Source organism: Ceratosolen solmsi, unplaced genomic scaffold (assembly GCF_000503995.2).
Source record: "Ceratosolen solmsi marchali unplaced genomic scaffold, CerSol_1.0 scaffold39, whole genome shotgun sequence".
NCBI classification, from domain to species: domain Eukaryota; kingdom Metazoa; phylum Arthropoda; class Insecta; order Hymenoptera; family Agaonidae; genus Ceratosolen; species Ceratosolen solmsi.
Window position 1 is genome coordinate 1,428,895 of NW_011948433.1, and position 20,908 is coordinate 1,449,802.

Sequence of the window (20,908 nt, forward strand, 5' to 3'; positions counted from 1 at the left end):
AAGAAAAGTAAATTTGATATCGATAATATAATGAAATATAAGAGAAAAACATTTACTCAATTGTACTAACTATGTAAATGGTTTTTCAAATTTATAAATCTTTTTATAATATATATTAGCCTGTTATAAAATATAAAATTTATTATAAAATGTATTATACAATAAATATATAAAATCATATATATATATATATATATATATATATCATTTGGTGAATATCTGTATGTTTGTTTGTTTGATCGTTTGTTGGTGTTTGTTTCTTTATTTGTTTTCACGTGTGTTGAAATATGAAATTAATTATGGCCACTACATATTCTGACATATTTACCAGTGATCATTAATACACATCATCAATATTTTATATATATTTCTAAGTTTACTGTTATTTTTAAAATCGTAAAAATATATAAATTATATATTGATATTGATATGTTTTACAATAATTATATTAAGTTATCACTAAAATTAGCAAAAATTATTATTTAACATTTCAATTTTATTCTTACATTATTAAATATTTTTGTGTTATTTTATTCAATAGATTTTTGTTGGATTATTTTGTTGTAGTGATAGAAAATACTTATTTTGAATTAAATAGCATTATATTTACAACTTTATATTTAATCTATCGGATAATGTTCAGAGTTATAGAAACCAATTTTTATTTGATTCTTTTTATCAATTTTATGTTTGACTTAATGTCATGTACATTGATACATAAAAAAAATAGTTTTTCTATATTTTATCTTATTGAAGATGAGGAAAAAGAAGGATGAGTAGTAAAAGTAAAACCACGCAAAAATACATTAAAAATCAGAGTTTCTTCCGAGCTTATACAGTCTTCATTGTTACATTAGTTATTTTTAACATATTAAAATATTTTCCAGTTTTCATTGCATTTTCATTGACAATCATATTTTCTTATTTAACTCCTATACAAGTTAAGTTTAAATGCTTAAAATAAAATACAGTTATTTTAGTTTATTGCATTATTCATAATAATAATTTTGCAGAAAATAAAATATAATAGATTTATCTCAATACATTTCAAAACTGTTCGGCAGCACTAATGTGAGTGATGGAATTGTCAAAATAATTACATTTTGATAACTAAATTAATAGAAAAAAACTGAAATAAATTATTTTAAAAAATATTTAACATTAATCATATGTCTATAAACAGAAAATTAAATTATTAAAATTTTTTATTAATATGTTTTATAAGTAATATTACTGATATTGCTTGGAACATAATTTATTTTAATAATATCTGATAGTCATGAAAAATACATTTTTATTCAGTATTCGCAATAGTGTCTCTAATATTATGTAAGTAAACTAAGACTATGTGGAATCTAGAATAAAAAGTTATCGAATTTTCAGTGAAATGGTAATAAAGATAACAGCAAAGATATGCGTGGGAAATATAGTTATAAATAGTTTATTTTATATGAAATTATATAAATTTTTTTAATTTGTTTTTGATAATTAAGATTATGAGAGATATTGAGCTTCAACATAAGAAGAAACTTATTAGTACATGCATTTTTTTTACCACATAGCATACATCTCAATTAGTGATTTTCTATAAAAAATATTTTTAAAAATTTTGATTTTACTTACGCACTTACACACACGCATAATATAAGCGTAATTTTTTTGTTAATTATTTCCTTGTCTGTAACAAATCCCTAAATGACGTTTGCGCTAATAAAGTCAATAATTGCAGAAACAAATAGGAAAATTATATTTAAATCTACAATCAACATAAATATTGTTAAATAATAAATATTTTATAAATTCGTACATATTGCTTTAAATTAAAAAAAATTGTTTCATTAAACATATTAATATATAATTGCCTACTTATGCAAACTACTTGGTTATTACTTTCACTGTACACGTTATTTCTATAATTTTGTAATTGAAAATTTGAAAGCAATTATCGAATTCTCAAATTAATTACATTATAATTTTGATTTTTCTCTTTAAGTAATTACTCGAATTCTATTGATCAAACTTATGTACATTGAGTTTTCCTTAAGACGCATGATAATTAATATTTTAAAATCTATAACAAACTTTCTTTTTCTAGTTAAAATGAGATTTAGAAACAAATTATATAAAATTTCACATTATCATTTTATCTAATTTTTCAATTTGCATGTATACTGAATTAGAAATACTATTTTTTTTATAAATACTAATTAGGTAGGTATCAGTAGCTGTCTGTGCAAATAAAAAATAATGGATTCCAAAAGAAAATAGTAAACTATATAAATAGTAATGGTGTCGACAATGGTTCGCGCTCCGAACGGTGGTAGCGCTTTTGTAACATTGTGTACTTTTGAACGAAGTACCATCATTTGGATTGATATTGCTGGGGTATGCCAGGCCGAGTATACTAGGAATTCTTTTCCAAGTGTCACTAGTAATTCATTCGTTAAAGTCAAGAATTTCCCGGGTAATTGTAAATTAAAAACTTTATTCCAGGCTGTATCTTGTACTTATTGAGCATAATATTTTCATATCATTTTAGTTTTAAATTTTATGTTGTCTTGAATACTTTATACTCATAAAATGTTAGTTATTTTCAAATATTTCAAAAACTAATAATATTATTGACTGTCAAATTTTTATATTATTTATTTTTATTAGCGATGACTGGTTAACCTAGATATAACATAGACATAACTTCTATATCTGTTACCAACCTTTTTCTTTCATTCAATTGAACCATGAAACCAGTATTTTATGAATTATAATAAAGTTTATAATAGTTCCTTATTACTTAAGTATAGTAAATAATTTAAAATAAATATAATATTAATTTCTATTTTAAGGCAGTTTAAATTTTTAATAAAATTCTTTATTTAACAGGTATGGAAAATAAAATATCAACTCAAAAAGGCCTTTTAACCGTTGGTCTAATTTTCATGTTATCATCCGCATCTCTATTTTATGTTTACATGAGTTTTCCAGAACTACAAGAGTAAGTTATGTCTCTTGCAAATAATTTATTTATATGTTAATAAAAATTTTTGTACAAAATACCAAGACTACAAAGTATTGTTTTAATACTTTGTACTCAAACAAATTTTAATAACTATTTTTCAGAGATGAAAAACAATATATAAAATTACCACTTGATATTCAAGATGCTAAGAATCTTGGAAAACTATTAGAATCATACAAAGATTTATATTACATTCAAGTTTTAACTGGACTATTTGTAACATATATTTTGTATCCTTTTCATGTTCTATGCAATTATAATATTAGGTTATATTTAAATATTTTTTCCTTAAATAATTACAATAGTTTACAAACGTTTGCTATTCCTGGATCAATTTTTTTATCGATACTCTCCGGATTTCTCTTTCCTTTTACATTAGCTCTTACACTGGTTTGTACTTGTAGTGCAATTGGAGCTTCTCTTTGTTATCTACTTTCTTCCTTGGTTGGAAAGAAATTAGTACACAAATATTTCCCAGAGAAAGCAAAAATTTGGGCCGAAACCGTGACCAAGCATAAGGATAATTTATTAAATTATATCTTATTCTTACGAATTACCCCGTTATTACCAAACTGGTTTATAAATTTGGCAAGTCCAGTAGTTGGAGTACCTATGTTGCCATTCACAATAGGAACATTTTTAGGTGTTGCACCTCCCTCATTTGTTGCTATACAAGCTGGACAGACTTTAAATAAGTTGACTTCATCTAGCGATGCATTTTCATGGAATAGCTTAATTTTATTATTTATCTTTGCATTGCTCTCCCTCGTACCTGTTGTATTTAGGAGCAAACTTAGGGAAAAATTCGAATAAATTAAAAAATTTTTTAAATAATATTCTTGATTATTGACAAAGAACTGTTCATAAATATATTTAATTAGTATTAAAAAATTCTTTTAATAATTTTTCAATTAACAATGATTCTCTGAACAGCTTGGATTATTATTGTAAATAAATAATAACAATTTTTAACAGAATTCATACATATTTTATTTATAAAACAAAATGAGTTATTGCTACTTTTATCTTAACAGTATTAAGAATTGCTAAAAACGTTTATTTAATATTTCATTTTCATTTTTTAAATAAAAATTGTAAATCATTGTAATGAAAGAGTAATGTTAAAATGCATATTCAGGTAAATATTCATAAAATTTATAAAATGACAAAATGTTAATGATGTAATAAAATCTTATTTTATTATTTTTATGCACTTTTAAATAACTTATAGTCAGTAGTCCTATGAATATACTAAAATATTGAATTTTGTACATAAAATTTATAGATTTCAGTGAATTTTCTAAATATGGATTGTGAATATTTATACATATATATATATATATATATATGTGTGTGTGTGTGTGTGTATATGTATAATATACAAAAAAACATGAAGTATAAAAATTTTAAAATTATTTATAAATAAATTACATTTAGGTGTTTATTGATCTTATATTGTATGTATAATTTTTTTTTTAATCTTACAAATAGCGTTTTCGTTAATATGAACCAAAATCATTAATAGAAACAATTATAAATGCTAATTTGAACTTCAATATAAAATTATATGCAATTAATTAAAGTACTCTTTATTTAAATTATCATTGTATAATTATTTAATTGTTCAAATAACAGAATTATCAAAAGGATTTCTAATTTTTAAATGTATAAATATATTAATTTATAAATATTTACAATAAATCTATTATTGTATATTAGTACAATTCATAAATATTTTCAGTAATACGTTAATACTTATTAAATGATTATATAAATAATGTAAACTTTTTGATTGATTCAAACGTCTAAAAAAAAAAAAAAAAAAAAAAATACAATTTTTTCAAAAGCTTATTAATATACTTATACAAAACATTTTTTCATGTTAATAGAATTATCTGTAATAATTTGTATGAGTTACATAATAATATAATTGAAAATTAAAATTATACATTTTTATCATAAACAATATATGTAAGTCTACTTTAAAAAAAAAAATGTTATAATACGATTAGAAGAAATAAGTATTAAAAAATTGTATTTAAATAAGACAAAACCAATAAATAAAAATCTTTAAATTAATTCAGAAACTAAATATTGATTGAAAAATTTAATTGTACTCAACTGTAAAAAAGAATGCAAGAATAAATACTGCTTTAAAAAAATAGTTTTAAAAATAATTAGTGAAAAATTAATTTCATTTGTGTTAATGCTTATTTCATTAGTTTTATATGTATAAAATACAATATAAAATTGATTTTGAAATCAGGATTAATACTAAAAATTAAAATTAACAATATTCCATAAGAAGAATGTAATAACAATTTTACTTTTAAACATGTTCGTTTATACTTAATTTCATTATATTAATTGATAAATAAATTCATTTGAGTATCATATTGTAAAAAATTAATATTTTATAACAGAATATTAAGAAAGTTATGTTTTATTGATTACATTCTGTTTCTTTATTCCATCAATTATCACATTACCATTTTCTAATACAGTAAAAATTCTTTGACAAATTTATATTTAAATATATTTTATAATAAGATATTTAATAAAGGTTAAATATAATTTCAAAGAAAATATTACAATATACTTTTGTAACACTAGAAAAATATTTTTAAAAAATTCTATAATTTTATATACATGATTTTTACATTGAAACATATATACGCTGTATATAAGTTTGTTATTTTTATTAATATATATATATACATATTTATCAAAAATTAATCATATAATAAAAATTTATTTAATTATAAAATTAAAAATACTAATCGTATAACAAAGAGGAATAATGAATATTAAAATACAAAGGCAAAATGTTTACCTCTAAATATTATGAGTACATAAATTATAAATAAAAGAATACATAAATTAAAAAATGTGTTAGGGTTTTATTAAATCAATGAAACTTTCAACAAATGGGATATTTATATATTAATACAGTATATAATTTATACAATCTATATAATAAAGTATATAAATATATAAGTATTTAGAATTAATTATGGTCATACTAAAATTATAATTATATACATTATTAGTATTTGTTGTTTTAATCATTTAAATAAGATTGATTAGCAAAATGACGTAAGATACATCATTGTTATTTTCGTGGTATTGTGTGAAGGAAGACTTATTGGACGCCAGTACCACCAATTGTACCACACTAAAAGATTACAATTATGTTAACAATAAAATAAAAAATTATTCAAATTAATAAATTATTTGGTTATTACATCCAACTAGTTTTTACATATATAATACAACTTACAACTTTGATGAGCTGTTAATAGAATACTTATGTTTTGGCAATTTTTAGTACATTCTGGACTTGGATTTAATTGTATTATTCTTTCTCCATTTGTACATTGTATTATTATATTAGCACATTCTGGATTTGGCTGAATAGAAAATACATTTACATTTATCTAATTAACAATGAAAACTTAGTTTATAATTAATAAATTGCATTAATTTTTTTTATTTTTAAATTTAAAAGTGAATTAAATTGAATTTTAGTCAAAAGCTTAATGATTTGTTCAGTAATTTATAAAGATATTCTCAATAAATGTGAAGTAATTTACAAAAAATCATTAAAGACATTTAAAAAATATTATTTATATTGGTTATTATGCAATAGTTATGTTTAATTAATTTTACCAAATTATAAGTTGTAGCTTTTGGTTCATCGATCAAAATAAATTTATCTGTACTTGGACTCCACCAATCTGGTATTCCAGGAAGTTTAGGAAACAATTTTCGTAATTTTCTGCCAGGTTCCATACGATTAACTTTCCATTCAATATGTGTATTTCCTTTAGAAAATGTACTAAATTTTTCGTTCATTACATCATGTATTGTCCTGAAATATTAATTATGTTTTAATATTTAGCATAAACAATTCTTATTAAAATTTGTATTAATTATTTTTATTACTTATTTTCTTTTTGCAGAAACAAATATATCAGAATTCAATTAGTAAAACTGTATATCAAATTGCATTAAAAATTAGTTTTCATAATTATTATTTAAATTTTTTTAAATGATTATGAAATTGAAATAAAATAATTAATCACTTTTAAATTACTAATTAAAAATAGAATAGCATCTTCTAATTTGTAAATTAAACAACATGAATATAAAGAAGTTTTAATATTTAAAATTTTTCATTTTTAATATAAAAATTACCTATAATATGGTTGATTTGATATTACTTGTTCGGCTTGCTTATTGAAAAGATGTTGGTGTTTTATATAAGTTTCAAACAATTTGTTTAAATCAATTATTTCAGTTTTTTCAAGCCTTGTAAATGGTATAGCAGTATTAAATCCTGGAGTTATATTATAATTTGTTAAATCTTGTACTGTATTTACTGAACTACAAGGCCAACAATCCATTTCATTTACTTGAAAATATGGATTTTCAACGAGACACCATTCATCGTACCAACCTAAAATTAATAAAAAAACATTTTAATTTAAATGTAAAATTTATATATAATATTTTTTATATATTATAAAATTTTATAAAAATTATATATAATTTGTTCCATCAAATTTAATATTTTTAAATACATAATATTAGAATGTATAACATAGCGAGTAACTACTTTATAAAATATATTTATAGGATGATATTTAACAGGGTAATTTTTTAATTTTAATACATTGATTATCAAATTAATAAAATGATTCTATTATTGATACTACTTTTTTTTATTTGAAATACATTTTTAATAACCTGTTAATGATGGATATGCCGATATAATAGGTACTGCAAGTTTTCTGAAAATTCTTAAGCCTGGATATATAAAATTTTGTAAATTTCTTAAAAGTATATTGTGCGTTTTTGGATGGTTGTATAATACAAAAACACTTGAAATTATAATTAATAAAATTATACTACAAAATTTTAATAATTTTAGAGCAATTGTTATTCTTGTTGAAGTTTTAACCTTCAATAAATGAAAACACTCTTTAAATACTTTATGAACCTGCTCTTCAGGAACATTATTTTTATTTGCATAGTCTTTGATATCTTGAATTTCTTTCTTAAATCGAATTGAATCCATTTTAAAAATTAAATAAATATTATAAATCACTAATAAATTCCAATTGTCATGAATAAATTTTAATCATTTTTATTCAGAAACCAACTTTTATATTGGTAACTTATTTTAATTATTTACAATAAATAATAAAAATATTAGGTTTCGTTAAAACGTTTGTAATGGCATTTACATTATTGGTGAAAGGTTCCATTTATTTTATATCAAAATCAGTGCATTTTCATTTTAAATTTCAGGTGTGTATATATATATATATATATATATATATATTTATGACAAAGTGCCTTCAAATTATTTGAAAAGCTTATTATTGAACTTTTGCATAAATTATTATCTATAATAATGAATATATTATTTGGTAAACAATCCCTAGTTATCCACTGGATAATTCACTGAACTAATAGTTTTCGTATTTAATGGTTAGGTTGGGTTAAAAAATGACATGCGCAGAAAATATTTGAAATATTACTTACTATCAAGTGTCTGGAAGTTATAAGGAAAATATCAGGAGCAGATAGTAGATAGTTTACTCGAATTATCTTAATTGGTATAAATTTTATTTAAAATATTTAATTTCAAAAGATATAATTAAATTCAAAGATATTTTGGATATAAAGTTTCAACTCTAATAATTTTTAAAATTAATATTAATTTTATTTATTTATTACGCTATACTTAATTTACTCTATCTTGACACTTAAAAATAAATTAAAGTTATTAACAATTTACCAAAACATATAAAACTTGTTAGTTTTTCATTTATAATTTGTATTTGTACATTTCATGACACAAAACTATGTGTATATTATCCGCATACATAATTATATTGTTTTTAATATAAATGAGAATGTACGTTAAAGATATAATCAATGTATTATTGATGATTTTGGTGTTTATAATTTTTAAAATTGATGCAAATTTTAATGGTATTTACCTAATTTTTAAATTTATAATTTGTATATTCTTAAAAATTATTAGAATAAAATGTTTGTTGTAATTTAACACCATTTTTCATATTTTAAGCAGTGTTTTATACAAAAAAACTTCGTTTATTATAACTTAAGATTATTCAAAAACTCAAATATTTCACAATGAAATTATAACATTTGGTTTTAAACATTTATTTAAATAGCTTTAAAGAAAATTAATATTTATTTAATAAGATATCTAAATTTGTATATCTGTCATTAGATCATCAAATTTTATTATTAGAATATCAATTTAATCAATTGGAATGAAAAAATGAAAATGATATAATACAGTAGTAATATACATTCCATTGCCATTTTTTGTAATTTAAACCCTAAAACATTTACTTATTTATATACTATCGTATTTTTGCTTGACTATTTACTCGACGTTGAAAACATTCAACAAATAAAATTAATTTTTCTATCTTGATAAGTAATATATATAATAATTAAAAAAAAAAAAATTTAATTTAACTGTGAAATGAATTAAATTATTCATTAAAAATGGTTTATTGCATAACTAAAATAAATTACATTTATGGAAAAATAGATCATGTACTTTATTAATATATAATGAACCTTTAATATAAGAACAATAATCTTACTACGCTTTTTTAAAATGAATATTAATATATGATTAACTCCAATCTGAATAAAGTAATTATAATCAAGAAAAAAAAAGATTGATCATTACCAATATTTATATATTTTCATCAAAATTATAAACGAATATAATGTAAGAAGAATTACGATGGAATTTTGTATCATTTGAAAACTCTGAGGTAAATTATGATTAATAAATATTTAATTCAATAGATCAGTTGATAAATAAAATAATATATATGTTACCATATTCGAACAAATATTACACATTCTCTTACAGTTTTTAATGCAAGATTCTTCTTTTAATGCATATTCTTCGGATGACTCTCCTCCACCCCAGCATCCCATGGAAAAATATGAAGATAGATGAATTTAGATATATCATTTAAACCATAGTCATTTTTAGGGATAAATAAATCAGTGAATAAATTAATTTATTTTAAAATTTTTAATGCATAATATTAACTTATAAACTACTTGAAGTATTCATAAAAATATTAACAAGTTATGATATATATTTGAAACAAAAAGTAAATTTAATTTTGTGTAAAGTAAAGTTTTATTGAATTTAAACAATTATTAATTTAAATCATTATTAAAGAAAGTATGGACTATTTTTTAAATCACAGAATATAATATATATTTATATAATATATTTTATACAATATTTACACTATTAATATTTATAATAAAAAATAGTATATAGTTTTAAGAATAATAGGAATTTCAATCTTTAACATTTTTTAGTTTAAATTAAAAATGACAAGCTTATGTAAACTAATTTAATTTCAATTAATTAAGTAATTTATTTTCAAAATATTTACAATATAAAACTTATTTTGAAACTAATGATTTTATATTATAAATAAAATTGAATACATATTTAATTTTAACTTTTTATTGTATTATAAAATAAAATTAATTCTTTTTGTAATAAATAAATATAATTGAAAATTAAAAAAAGTCCATACGTATGAATTGATCAAAATTAAGTGTATACAAATATGATTTTTAAAAATGTGTTCTAAAACAATGATAATATAATAGACATATTCAAGAATTTGTTAAAATATTATTCATTTTAAAATATGAAATCAAATAACATAAATAACTATATTAATAATCTATTCTTTCTTTCCATAATTGTTATAGTAATTATAATATACAATTACTATATTTATTATAAAGATATTTCTACAAATAAAATTACTATTATTTATGATAACACTGTAACTTTAATGATAATTACAATAAATACATTGAATAAATGATGACTAAATGATAAAACAAGGTCATAGATTAAAATAAAAATAATATGTTATAAAAAATTAAATACATAATATTTTCAAAATAAATGCACTATAATGTGATTAATAATAAATTGATTTAATCAATTTTCTTTTTTAATATTTTTTTTATGTGTACAATTTAAATTTATTATATTATTAATTATTTCTTATAATTATATATTATATATAAGTTTATTTTGTTTTTATTAAAGATAATATATTAGAAATATATATTATTCATATTTATAATTATATACAAATAAACTTGACTGTAGTTCTTCATAATATTCTTATAGATATATTGTTTATTTAAAATATTTGACATTGTAATTTTAACCTTCAAATTATTGCATAAATTCGTGTAAAATGTTGCATGGAAGTATTTCAATATTGCACATTTTGCTGATTATAGTTTTGACTTTACAAATTAAAACCTTGGAATTACCACAACAAGACGAAAAAAAAAGGCATTCTAAAAACTCTTATCAACTACCTAATAAAGAATCATCAGATCATCTTAAAGATTTTCATTATAGTAGTAGTAATTTAATAAATTGTGGTATCTTGAAAAAAATTGAGTATTTTCCTTGCTCTTTTAATACACATGCATGTACCATTAACATAAATTTGAATTCTGCTTGCATAAGATGTGAAATATGTCTTTCGATAGTTGACCAGGTTACGTATATATTAATCACAGCGTAGTTTTATATATAAATAAGAATCTTATATTAAAAATAATAATAATTGTTAAATGCTTTATTAATCGTAGATCAACCAAACATTAACATTTTTACACAAAAAAATGTTACATATCAACTATTTAAACGATGTAGAAATTGAATCATTATTTAAAATAATTTGCAACTATTCTTTTGCCAAGTATATTAGAAATATTATATTATTATATTTTGTAATATTTAATACACACTATTATAAATATTCATTAATGTTTCAGTTATGGAATAAGGGATATTCATGGTAAACGAGTAATTGTTGATGGAACATCAGAAGCTAACTTAATTGTTACAAACGTAGATGCTCAATGGGAAAAACAGTATGTATTTATAATAGAACATTTTATATTGTTATTACTTTTCATTGATCTAACTTCATATATATCTTTGTACATATGCAACTAAAATAAATATAATATGAATCTAAAATTATAATCATGTTTCTTCTTAGAAAATAATATATTTACTAATTATATACATAATTTATTTTCAAAAATGAACAAAAAATCCGTTTTTATTATCAAATATTATAGAAATTTGTAATATAAGATTTCACTTTATAAAAAGAAAAATATTGTTGGTATTATAATTTTGAAAGCTAAAAACTTTATATATTTATAGTAAGCTTATAAAGAATGAAAATTGAATAAATGGATAATAATTAAAACTAATCTTTATAAAATTAAAATAAACATAATTTCGCGTCTAATTTAGAGTCTAATTAAAAAAAAAAAATTGCTCTCACATTCATCTCGAATATAAAATGTTAATTCATATAATAACAAAAACTGAACAAAAATTTAATGTCCAAATATAACAAGATTTATAATATTGGACTGTACTAAATACTGCATATTTTAGTTTGCAAAAACGTTGTTATGATTTGACAGAAGAAATGGGTGTATTAAAATTATATAAATATTGGAAGTTTTGGTGGGATAATAAGAACAGTAACGGAGAAATCATGGAGCTTGAATCAGTTCTTTGTAGAGATGAAAGTACTTACTTCCGAGATTGCAAAAGTATCGCATATAGAAGTAGACAAGTAACAAATAATATTGGAAATAACATTTTGAAAAAAAAACTCAATGACATATTTCAATGTATTTAGATTAGAAATTTATTTTTATAATTATTTCTTAGATAATATAATATTTAATAATAATTTTTTATAGTTTTTATACTAGTATAATAATATATTTATGTATCATACGAACTTTAATAAAGATGAATATAAATTGATATATAAACTATACATTTTGTACTTAAAAAATAAAATGATCTTTATATTTTTTGTGTAATATCCAATCAATGATTGCTAAGAATATATAATTAAATTTAAATTTGAATAGTTATTCGAGAGACTGTATAATAATGTGCTGGTAAATTAAAAATTAGACGCAATCAATGTTAATAAAATTATTGTCATCTATAAAAATATATCGCACTATAAAATATTAAATAAAATTGTTGCTATTATGTTAAAATTAAATTAGAATTTATACAAAATATCATCCATTATTTTCTTACTTTTTTCAAATTTTTATAAATTATTTTTATTTTCAGCACTCAAAATTGTTATGTGGAACATAAAGTAAAAAATTTACAATAATTACTGATAACTATTTTAAATAACTATTTTTCATTTTTATTTAAACAATAAATTATATAAGAATTTTTAATATTTTGAAAGTATTGAAAGTTCCGTGATTAGATAAAAAAAAATTAACATATTTGTATAAAATACTATAATCGTGTATATATATATATATATATATATATATATATGTAATATTTTATCTCTTAAATAGTTTTCTGTTTAAATAAAATTGTACTGAAATTAATCTAAATTTATATATTAATGTAATACCAAATAAAAGGTGCCAAAAATGTTATGATATTACAAATTGGGTGACGACTCCTGCCTTATAAACTATGATTGAGTATAAAAAATTCAGTCATATGTAATACTAGTCATCACCTTTTTCGCTGTTTACGAGAAATGCATGTTGTACACATTAGCGAAGTTGCATGAAATTCACTTTTGAACGCGTATACTGACCTCCCATTTTTACATCGAGATGTATGTATATTTAAATAGAATTAATAAAATTTACTTTATATTTTACACAATCATTATAAATCATTTAGTCAGATATATATATATATATATATATATGTAGAGTATATATAAATATATATAATAATAGTATACGTTAACTGAAAATATATTACTTTTATTATTACTTTTAGAATTGATTTATATTAATACAGGTTTCATAATAATGTAATAAACAACATTATTTGATATACAAAGTTATCTTTTAATATTATTAATTTAGTACAAGTAAGTATATTAATATACTTTGAACTTTTATTGAAAATCGTAACCGTTCATCGACCCTGTATATGTTGCAAGATTTTAAAATTATAGCAACGCTTTAATAGTAGATATTACTAAAGCAAATATATTTATAAGCAAATGATTTTAACAAATGTCGACAATAAATCACAATAAAGTCGAGCCTCTCAATTTCAATATTTTTATTGATTTTTTCAGATATCGATTATTATTGAAAACTAAAAATAAATTACATTAAAATTAGTTTGTTTGCAATAATTTTATAAAATTAACACAATATGTAATTTATGAGTACTTAAATTTTTTCTAGTAGCATCAAATATAATACCATAAAATTATATGCAAAATTACTCTTGATACCTGTTAATAATTTTATAAATGTAAATTTTGTGTATAAAATTCTTGAAAATAATTAAAATACACAAATACTAGTAATTAGAATGTAATGAAATTATCTTGTTTACTTTTTCATAATTGTTCAAGCAAATCTATACATTAAATATTTTTGATATTAAGTCTAAAAAAAATTTATTCGTTTAAATTATTAACATAATTAAATTATTAATAATTATTTATGTGCATATAAATATGTGTATTTATTTGTACAAATACTCGTAAAAATAAGTATTCTGTACTTAAATATCTTTTTAAAAAATACAATAGTATTATGTAGAAAATTATGTAAACGTTAGAATTACAATTTATATTTTACCTTTTACCTTTTATATCCCAAATATCAAAATTTATTTACCAGAGCTCATCTTTAATGATTAAAATTTAACAAACTAATAACATTAGATTTTTTATTTAATAACCTTCCTAATTTGAAATCTAGATTGATAAGAAATAATTTTAGTTTGTAGGATAACTCTTGCGGTCCGTTCTTCAAATGAAATTAAAGAAATGAAATTTTTTATCATTAAAACAGCTATTTTATGAACACTAAAAATTATATCAATAATCGTGGTAAATTAAAAAAAAAAGTGTAAGAAATAATTGATTTTATGAACCTTTAATAATATAGATATATATTTAGATATTATATCTTTTTATATATTTTTGTATTACTTAATACATTATCTTAATTTTTATTTTATATATAATAGGCTGTAAAATGTCTCAATATAGATATTTAAAAAATATCATAAACAAGTTATTTGTTAATATACTATTTAATAGATTAGTGTTAAAAGTTAATAATGTTGAAAAAAAAAGATAAAAAATAATTGTTCTACTAAAATTAAATATAATCGCAATTATTAATGCTCAACGGTTTATTATTATTAATTATATCATTAATTTTCATTATTTAGTAAAACAATAAATGCTCATTGTTTATTATGAAAATGAATCATAATTTCTATTAAATTATTGAGATCTACATTAAAATCTTTAAAAATTTATTTTAGACATTAAAATAAATCGCGTAATGACTACAAATCCAAACTGAAATAGAAATAATTTCCTAAATAGAATATGTGTAAATCATAATAGGACAAATTTATCTATTTTGACTAAGTATTATTTTACAAAATGTATAGTAAATTTTATTAAAAACAAATCGCCATTACGGTATAATTTATTATTCAATTCACGATTATTTTAATTAAAATATCTTTCAAACTTTTAAATTATAGATGTTCAATAATAGTTTTTAAAAAGACAGATACATATGTTATTTCTTAAATATTGATAAATAATAATCAATAAAGCATAATAGAAGATTTGTAACACTATCGTATAGTCAAGAATGAAGTGAAGTGTCGTTTTTGCGAGTTCCGTTTCCCCTGATGACAGGGACACTTAGTAGTGCAGGTAATAAAATCGAACGATTCTTTTTCGAGGACAGTAATGTGCTGATAAGACATTTTACAAAATTTATCAGACGTGGAGGCATGCCGAGGTGTTCGTCAGTTCACCAAAGACAGTGTTATGTGAAGTTACTGTGTCAATGAAAAATAAATGTAAAAGTAATATTTATTCATCAATACGTTTCACTTCCGCTTTCCTTTAATCTTTGTTATAATTTATACTACTTTAACCATCTCCATTATTAGTTTGTTTCCATTGTTTACCTTTTCATTTTGCTTTTTTTCTGACGCAAATACGAACGAGTAAGCCTAAACAATATTTTTATCCTTCCGGACTGCAGACAACATATATATATATATATATATATATATATATATATATATATATATATATATATAAATTTTTTTCTGTATTATTGTTCATGAGTAAGTTTACACATACCATACGAAAATTATGTACAAACTTTTACGCCGTACGCGTTCGTCGGCTATTTTCATGCAGCCTTTGATCAATGAAAGTAAATTTTGTATTAAAACTTGAAAAGAAACGCAACATTTTTTCAGTGAGCTATTTCCATAGCAATTAACAATTTTGAAGAGAAAAGTCAACAACTTAATTAAAAAATATACTGCATATATACTATATAATACTAGTTATATTATTGAAACGAAAATAATTAGATTTTTCACAATTGAAATATGCCACCGAACGTGTCAAGTACAAACCAATGCCATCAAAAACAATGTGAAGTAGACCAGGCACATTTAGAGTGTCCTAAAGAATTGCAAGCAAAGATTGTTGCTGAAACAAAAGCTCTTAATAAGCGATTAGGTATAGCTAACAAGATTTATATGAAAAACGGTGTGTTCCGATTTGAAACTGAAATCATATGGAAAAATGCAATTGCAATAACTATGCTACATATCTTTGGTGTATATCATATATTAACGTTTTCTTATATGCAGCATTGGAAGGCATTTGTATGGGGTAAGTAAGCGATATTTTTCTCATTTCTACACTGTTATTGAAAACTCGTCTTGCTAAATAATTTAATAGTCATTGTTAAATGCAGCAACTTATAATGAATATATGGAGTCGCTTGCTTCCATTATTTCGAAATAAAATTTTATTAAAAGTAATTTTACGTTCGTTTAAGCATAATGCACCAAATAAATTATTTCAAAGAATTATAAATAACATACGGATGAAAATAACGATTTTATTGTGCTTTATAATTTGTCACGAAAAAAATAAAATAAAATATATACATATATACATATTTAATTTTTTTCGTGACAAATTATAACGCACAATAAAATCAATAAATTCAAAATAAAAACAAAATAAAATTATAATTTTAAATTTCAGGCCCATTAAAAATCATTGTAGAACAAATATATTTAAAAACAAATATTCAACTATGATTCATAATCGTCAATTACTGATTCACTAATCATATTACTTGTCATTTTTAAATCCTAGAATGAGAATATATGTTTCAATGCCATTGACTATTTAATTTTGAAATTGTTTCTTATACATATTATTTATAAAATGCTATTGTAATTTAGGTTATTTAATGGGTATGGTAGGAGGATTTGGCGTAACAGGAGGTGCACATCGATATTGGACCCATCGATCATATAAAGCGACTGTACCATTTCGTATACTATTAATGGTTTGCTATTGCTCAGCTGGACAGGTAAAAATAATATTTTAAATAACATTAACGTTTGATAAACTTTTAAACATATTTAGTTTTTTTGTTCTATGTATTTGTAAATTTTTATATTGTTTGAGAAAGATATCTTCAAAATATTATAATTTACACGTTACGTTATATTTTGTTTCATTATTAAAAATATCTTAAAAACGTGAATCATAATGATTTATTAAATAATTAAATAAATATTACATTTAGATCCTTTCTAATTATTAATAAACTATAAATATATTAAAATAGACTATACATTTTTTATAATATGCTGGAAATATAATTTATTTCAAAATAAAAATAATATGCTCTAAATTAATATATTCGAATATAAACACGAAAAATTTAATTACGAAACTTGCTGTTTGATTTTTAATTCTCACAAATAACTTATACATAAAGCACACTATATAATTGATACTTTTTAACACTATAAATAAAATAATTTTTTTAATTGTGATTAAGCTGACAATAAGGCAATGTTATAAAATAATTGTTTACATGAGCATTTATCTTTTAAAACAATAATAAAGGTTACTAAAGAATAAAAAAAACGCAAATTTTTTTATCGCGAACGTGGTTGTTGCAGAATAGTATTTATGATTGGGTTCGCGATCATCGAGTACACCATAAATTTTCTGAAACTGATGCGGATCCTCATAATAGCAATCGAGGCTTCTTTTTTGCACACGTAGGTTGGTTGATGTTACGAAAGCACTCTGAAGTTATCAGGAAGGGAAGAGAAATTGATATGAGTGATGTCCTTGCTGATCCTGTTTCTGCTTTTGCCGAAAAGTAAGAAACATTTATATTAATTTAAAATATTAAAGTCGAAATGATTGTTAATTCTACACTTTTCAAACTACTTTTTTTACTTTTACTACTACTTTTTATTTTTACTACTACTTTTACAACTAAATATACTAAATTTATCTTCAACGTCATAAAGTTTAAAGTGTGCATTATTTAATGTTCTTAATTGATAAATTTTGCACTATTATAGAAACTGAAGGTAAACATATGAAGAAAAATATATGATCTTTAAATATAAAAATTTTAATGTTTTCTAATTTATAATTATATAGTAGATTGCTAAAATAATAAAATTAGAATATTAGTTCTAATATGAAGAATAGGCATACTTAAAATATGCTACTTCATATAAATATTCTATTGAAAAGGAATTATTAACGTAATGTTTACCAAATGAAAATCTATTGAAAATCCATTAATTATTCAGATTGTAATCTGATCTTAATTTTGCTTACAGATACTTCGTGCCACTTAAGTTACTTCTGGCTTTTGTCTTACCGGTTTTAATACCAGTGTACCTCTGGAATGAAAGTTGGTACATTGCTATTGTATCCCAATGGTTCGTTCGTTACATGCTTTTGCTAAACATTACTTGGAGTGTTAATAGTGCCGCACACTTATGGGGAAATAGGCCTTATGATAAGTACGATTTTCCAATTAATATTTATATATGGATCTCTTAATGTTAATACAAACGCATGTACGCACACACACACGCGCGCACACGCACACACACACACACACACACACACACACACACACATATATACATATATATATATATATCAAATAATTCTCATTATAAATTATTATCGTTATCAATTAATTATTTATTAACAGTCATATAATGGAATTGTGTCTTAAATTTATCATATTTTTTTTTTATTTATATTTTTTATCTATTCGTTATGAATCCATTATTGAAAAAGTAAAGACACAATAAATATTTTTTTTTTTTAAATAATCGAAACGAATTTCGGTAACAATTATTTATTTATTTAAATTAAATATTTGTGGTGATGTTAAAATATAATTGGTTAAGTTATTAATCGAAAAATATAAAATTATTATAAATACGTATCAAGAATATCTAAATAAATTAATATGTTAAAGAATTGAGTTAAAGAATTAAATAACATATAATATTATTCAAATAAAAACTTATTTTTATTTCAAAATATTGATTTCTAATTATAAATTGTAAAAATAAATATTTGAAAATATTTATATATAAAATTTAAGAGTCAAATTTTATTAAGTGCTACTGCATTTACAGCAGATTTTAAAGATTTTTTTATAAACAAAATTAATTTTCATCCAATATTTATTTTTAAATCTCAAACTTCCAATGAAACTGCAAAGTACATATTCATTGCATTAGGAACATCTCACCTGTAGAAAACAAATACGTATCCATTGTGGCAATGGGCGAAGGATGGCACAACTATCATCACGTTTTTCCTTGGGATTACAAAGCTGCGGAATTTGGTAACTATAATCTCAACCTGACAACAGCAATAATTGATTTTTTTGCTTATATTGGGTGGGTCTATGATCGGAAACAACCTTCAACGGACCTTATTCAGACAGTAATTACAAACAGAGGCGACGGATCACATAGAATACATCAAGAAATCGCAGAACGACAGATAACAACAAATTAATTACATATTAAATTTAAACGAAATTTTTAAATATATAAATTAATTTTTGTTTCCAATTTAAGATTGCTCCTTTTTTTACAAGTTTTGTTTAACAATATAAATACAACTATAAAATCGATTTTATCAGCAACGAGAAAATGAAAATATTTTCAATAATTATTTAATAATATGCTAGTTTTAAAAACTATTTTTAATACTTGCAATTTTATTATGAATATAAAATAAATAATTTAATGTTTTTAGTAAATTGTGATAACTTCATAATAAATATTTATAAAGATTCCCCAGATACCTGTACCAATGACTTAAATTTAGTTATTGCATTAATTATACTTATGATATTATATATATATATATATATATATATATATATATATATATACACATATATATCTTTATTTATTCTTAATTAACTATTATTATTATTTGATATGTACATATCATCATTGGTATATGGTATTTTAATAATTTATATTTAATAAAGTACTATTTTATACATAAATTACTTAATAATTATTTAATAATATAAATTAATTAATAATAAATTTTTTAAATAAAATTTCATTAAAGAAGAAAACAACAATTTCGAAAAATAATATAAAAAATAAATTTAATCATAATTAGATCAATAAGTAGGAAACCAAAAATACAGAATTTTTACATATTAATATTATAAATACTAAAAAAATTCCGTAAAAAAGCGTTATTAAAATGATTAATGTCCTAAATGAAAAGAAATGTTCTATAAAATAGGAATTAATAATCATATTATAATTGACATTCTATTGTGATTTTTATTCTACTCATTTAATTATTCTTTTTGCTTATTTATTTGTCTCAAATTTCATTT

At 20.9% G+C, this 20,908-nt stretch overlaps 3 protein-coding genes across 3 annotated transcripts; 2 read left to right on the forward strand and 1 right to left on the reverse strand.

Annotated features, from left to right (window-relative positions):
• The first annotated feature begins 2,226 nt into the window (after positions 1-2,226).
• On the forward strand, positions 2,227-3,867 carry stas (Transmembrane protein stas). Its single transcript, XM_011502590.1, has 3 exons — positions 2,227-2,464; positions 2,881-2,992; positions 3,118-3,867. Exons 1-3 carry the CDS (start codon positions 2,287-2,289, stop codon positions 3,827-3,829), a joined length of 1,002 nt encoding a protein of 333 aa, XP_011500892.1. The 5' UTR covers positions 2,227-2,286; the 3' UTR covers positions 3,830-3,867.
• A 2,177-nt stretch (positions 3,868-6,044) lies between these two features.
• On the reverse strand, positions 6,045-8,096 carry LOC105364487 (uncharacterized). The gene is made up of 5 exons (XM_011502413.1): positions 7,766-8,096; positions 7,214-7,475; positions 6,686-6,887; positions 6,297-6,426; positions 6,045-6,191 (listed from the first exon to the last, which is right to left on the reverse strand). Exons 1-5 carry the CDS (start codon positions 8,094-8,096, stop codon positions 6,100-6,102), a joined length of 1,017 nt encoding a protein of 338 aa, XP_011500715.1. The 3' UTR covers positions 6,045-6,099.
• An 8,422-nt stretch (positions 8,097-16,518) lies between these two features.
• On the forward strand, positions 16,519-20,067 carry LOC105364488 (acyl-CoA Delta(11) desaturase-like). The gene is made up of 5 exons (XM_011502415.1): positions 16,519-16,854; positions 17,439-17,569; positions 18,171-18,376; positions 18,852-19,037; positions 19,776-20,067. The coding sequence occupies exons 1-5, from the start codon at positions 16,566-16,568 to the stop codon at positions 20,056-20,058; spliced, it is 1,095 nt and encodes a 364-aa protein (XP_011500717.1). The 5' UTR covers positions 16,519-16,565; the 3' UTR covers positions 20,059-20,067.
• The last annotated feature ends 841 nt before the right edge of the window (positions 20,068-20,908 follow it).

Excerpts from the sequence above, each read along its gene's own strand:
- stas (XM_011502590.1), top strand. The coding sequence starts at position 2,287 with ATGGTGTCGACAATGGTTCGCGCTCCGAACGGTGGTAGCGCTTTTGTA. Across the intron at positions 2,465-2,880 it reads TAAAGTCAAGAATTTCCCGG|GTATGGAAAATAAAATATCA; the intron begins GTAATTGTAAAT and ends TTTATTTAACAG. Across the intron at positions 2,993-3,117 it reads AGTTTTCCAGAACTACAAGA|AGATGAAAAACAATATATAA; the intron begins GTAAGTTATGTC and ends ACTATTTTTCAG.
- LOC105364487 (XM_011502413.1), bottom strand. The coding sequence starts at position 8,096 with ATGGATTCAATTCGATTTAAGAAAGAAATTCAAGATATCAAAGACTAT. Across the intron at positions 7,476-7,765 it reads GGCATATCCATCATTAACAG|GTTGGTACGATGAATGGTGT; the intron begins GTTATTAAAAAT and ends TATTAATTTTAG. Across the intron at positions 6,192-6,296 it reads ATTAACAGCTCATCAAAGTT|TGTGGTACAATTGGTGGTAC; the intron begins GTAAGTTGTATT and ends GTAATCTTTTAG.
- LOC105364488 (XM_011502415.1), top strand. The coding sequence starts at position 16,566 with ATGCCACCGAACGTGTCAAGTACAAACCAATGCCATCAAAAACAATGT. Across the intron at positions 17,570-18,170 it reads GCTATTGCTCAGCTGGACAG|AATAGTATTTATGATTGGGT; the intron begins GTAAAAATAATA and ends TGGTTGTTGCAG. Across the intron at positions 18,377-18,851 it reads GTTTCTGCTTTTGCCGAAAA|ATACTTCGTGCCACTTAAGT; the intron begins GTAAGAAACATT and ends TTTTGCTTACAG.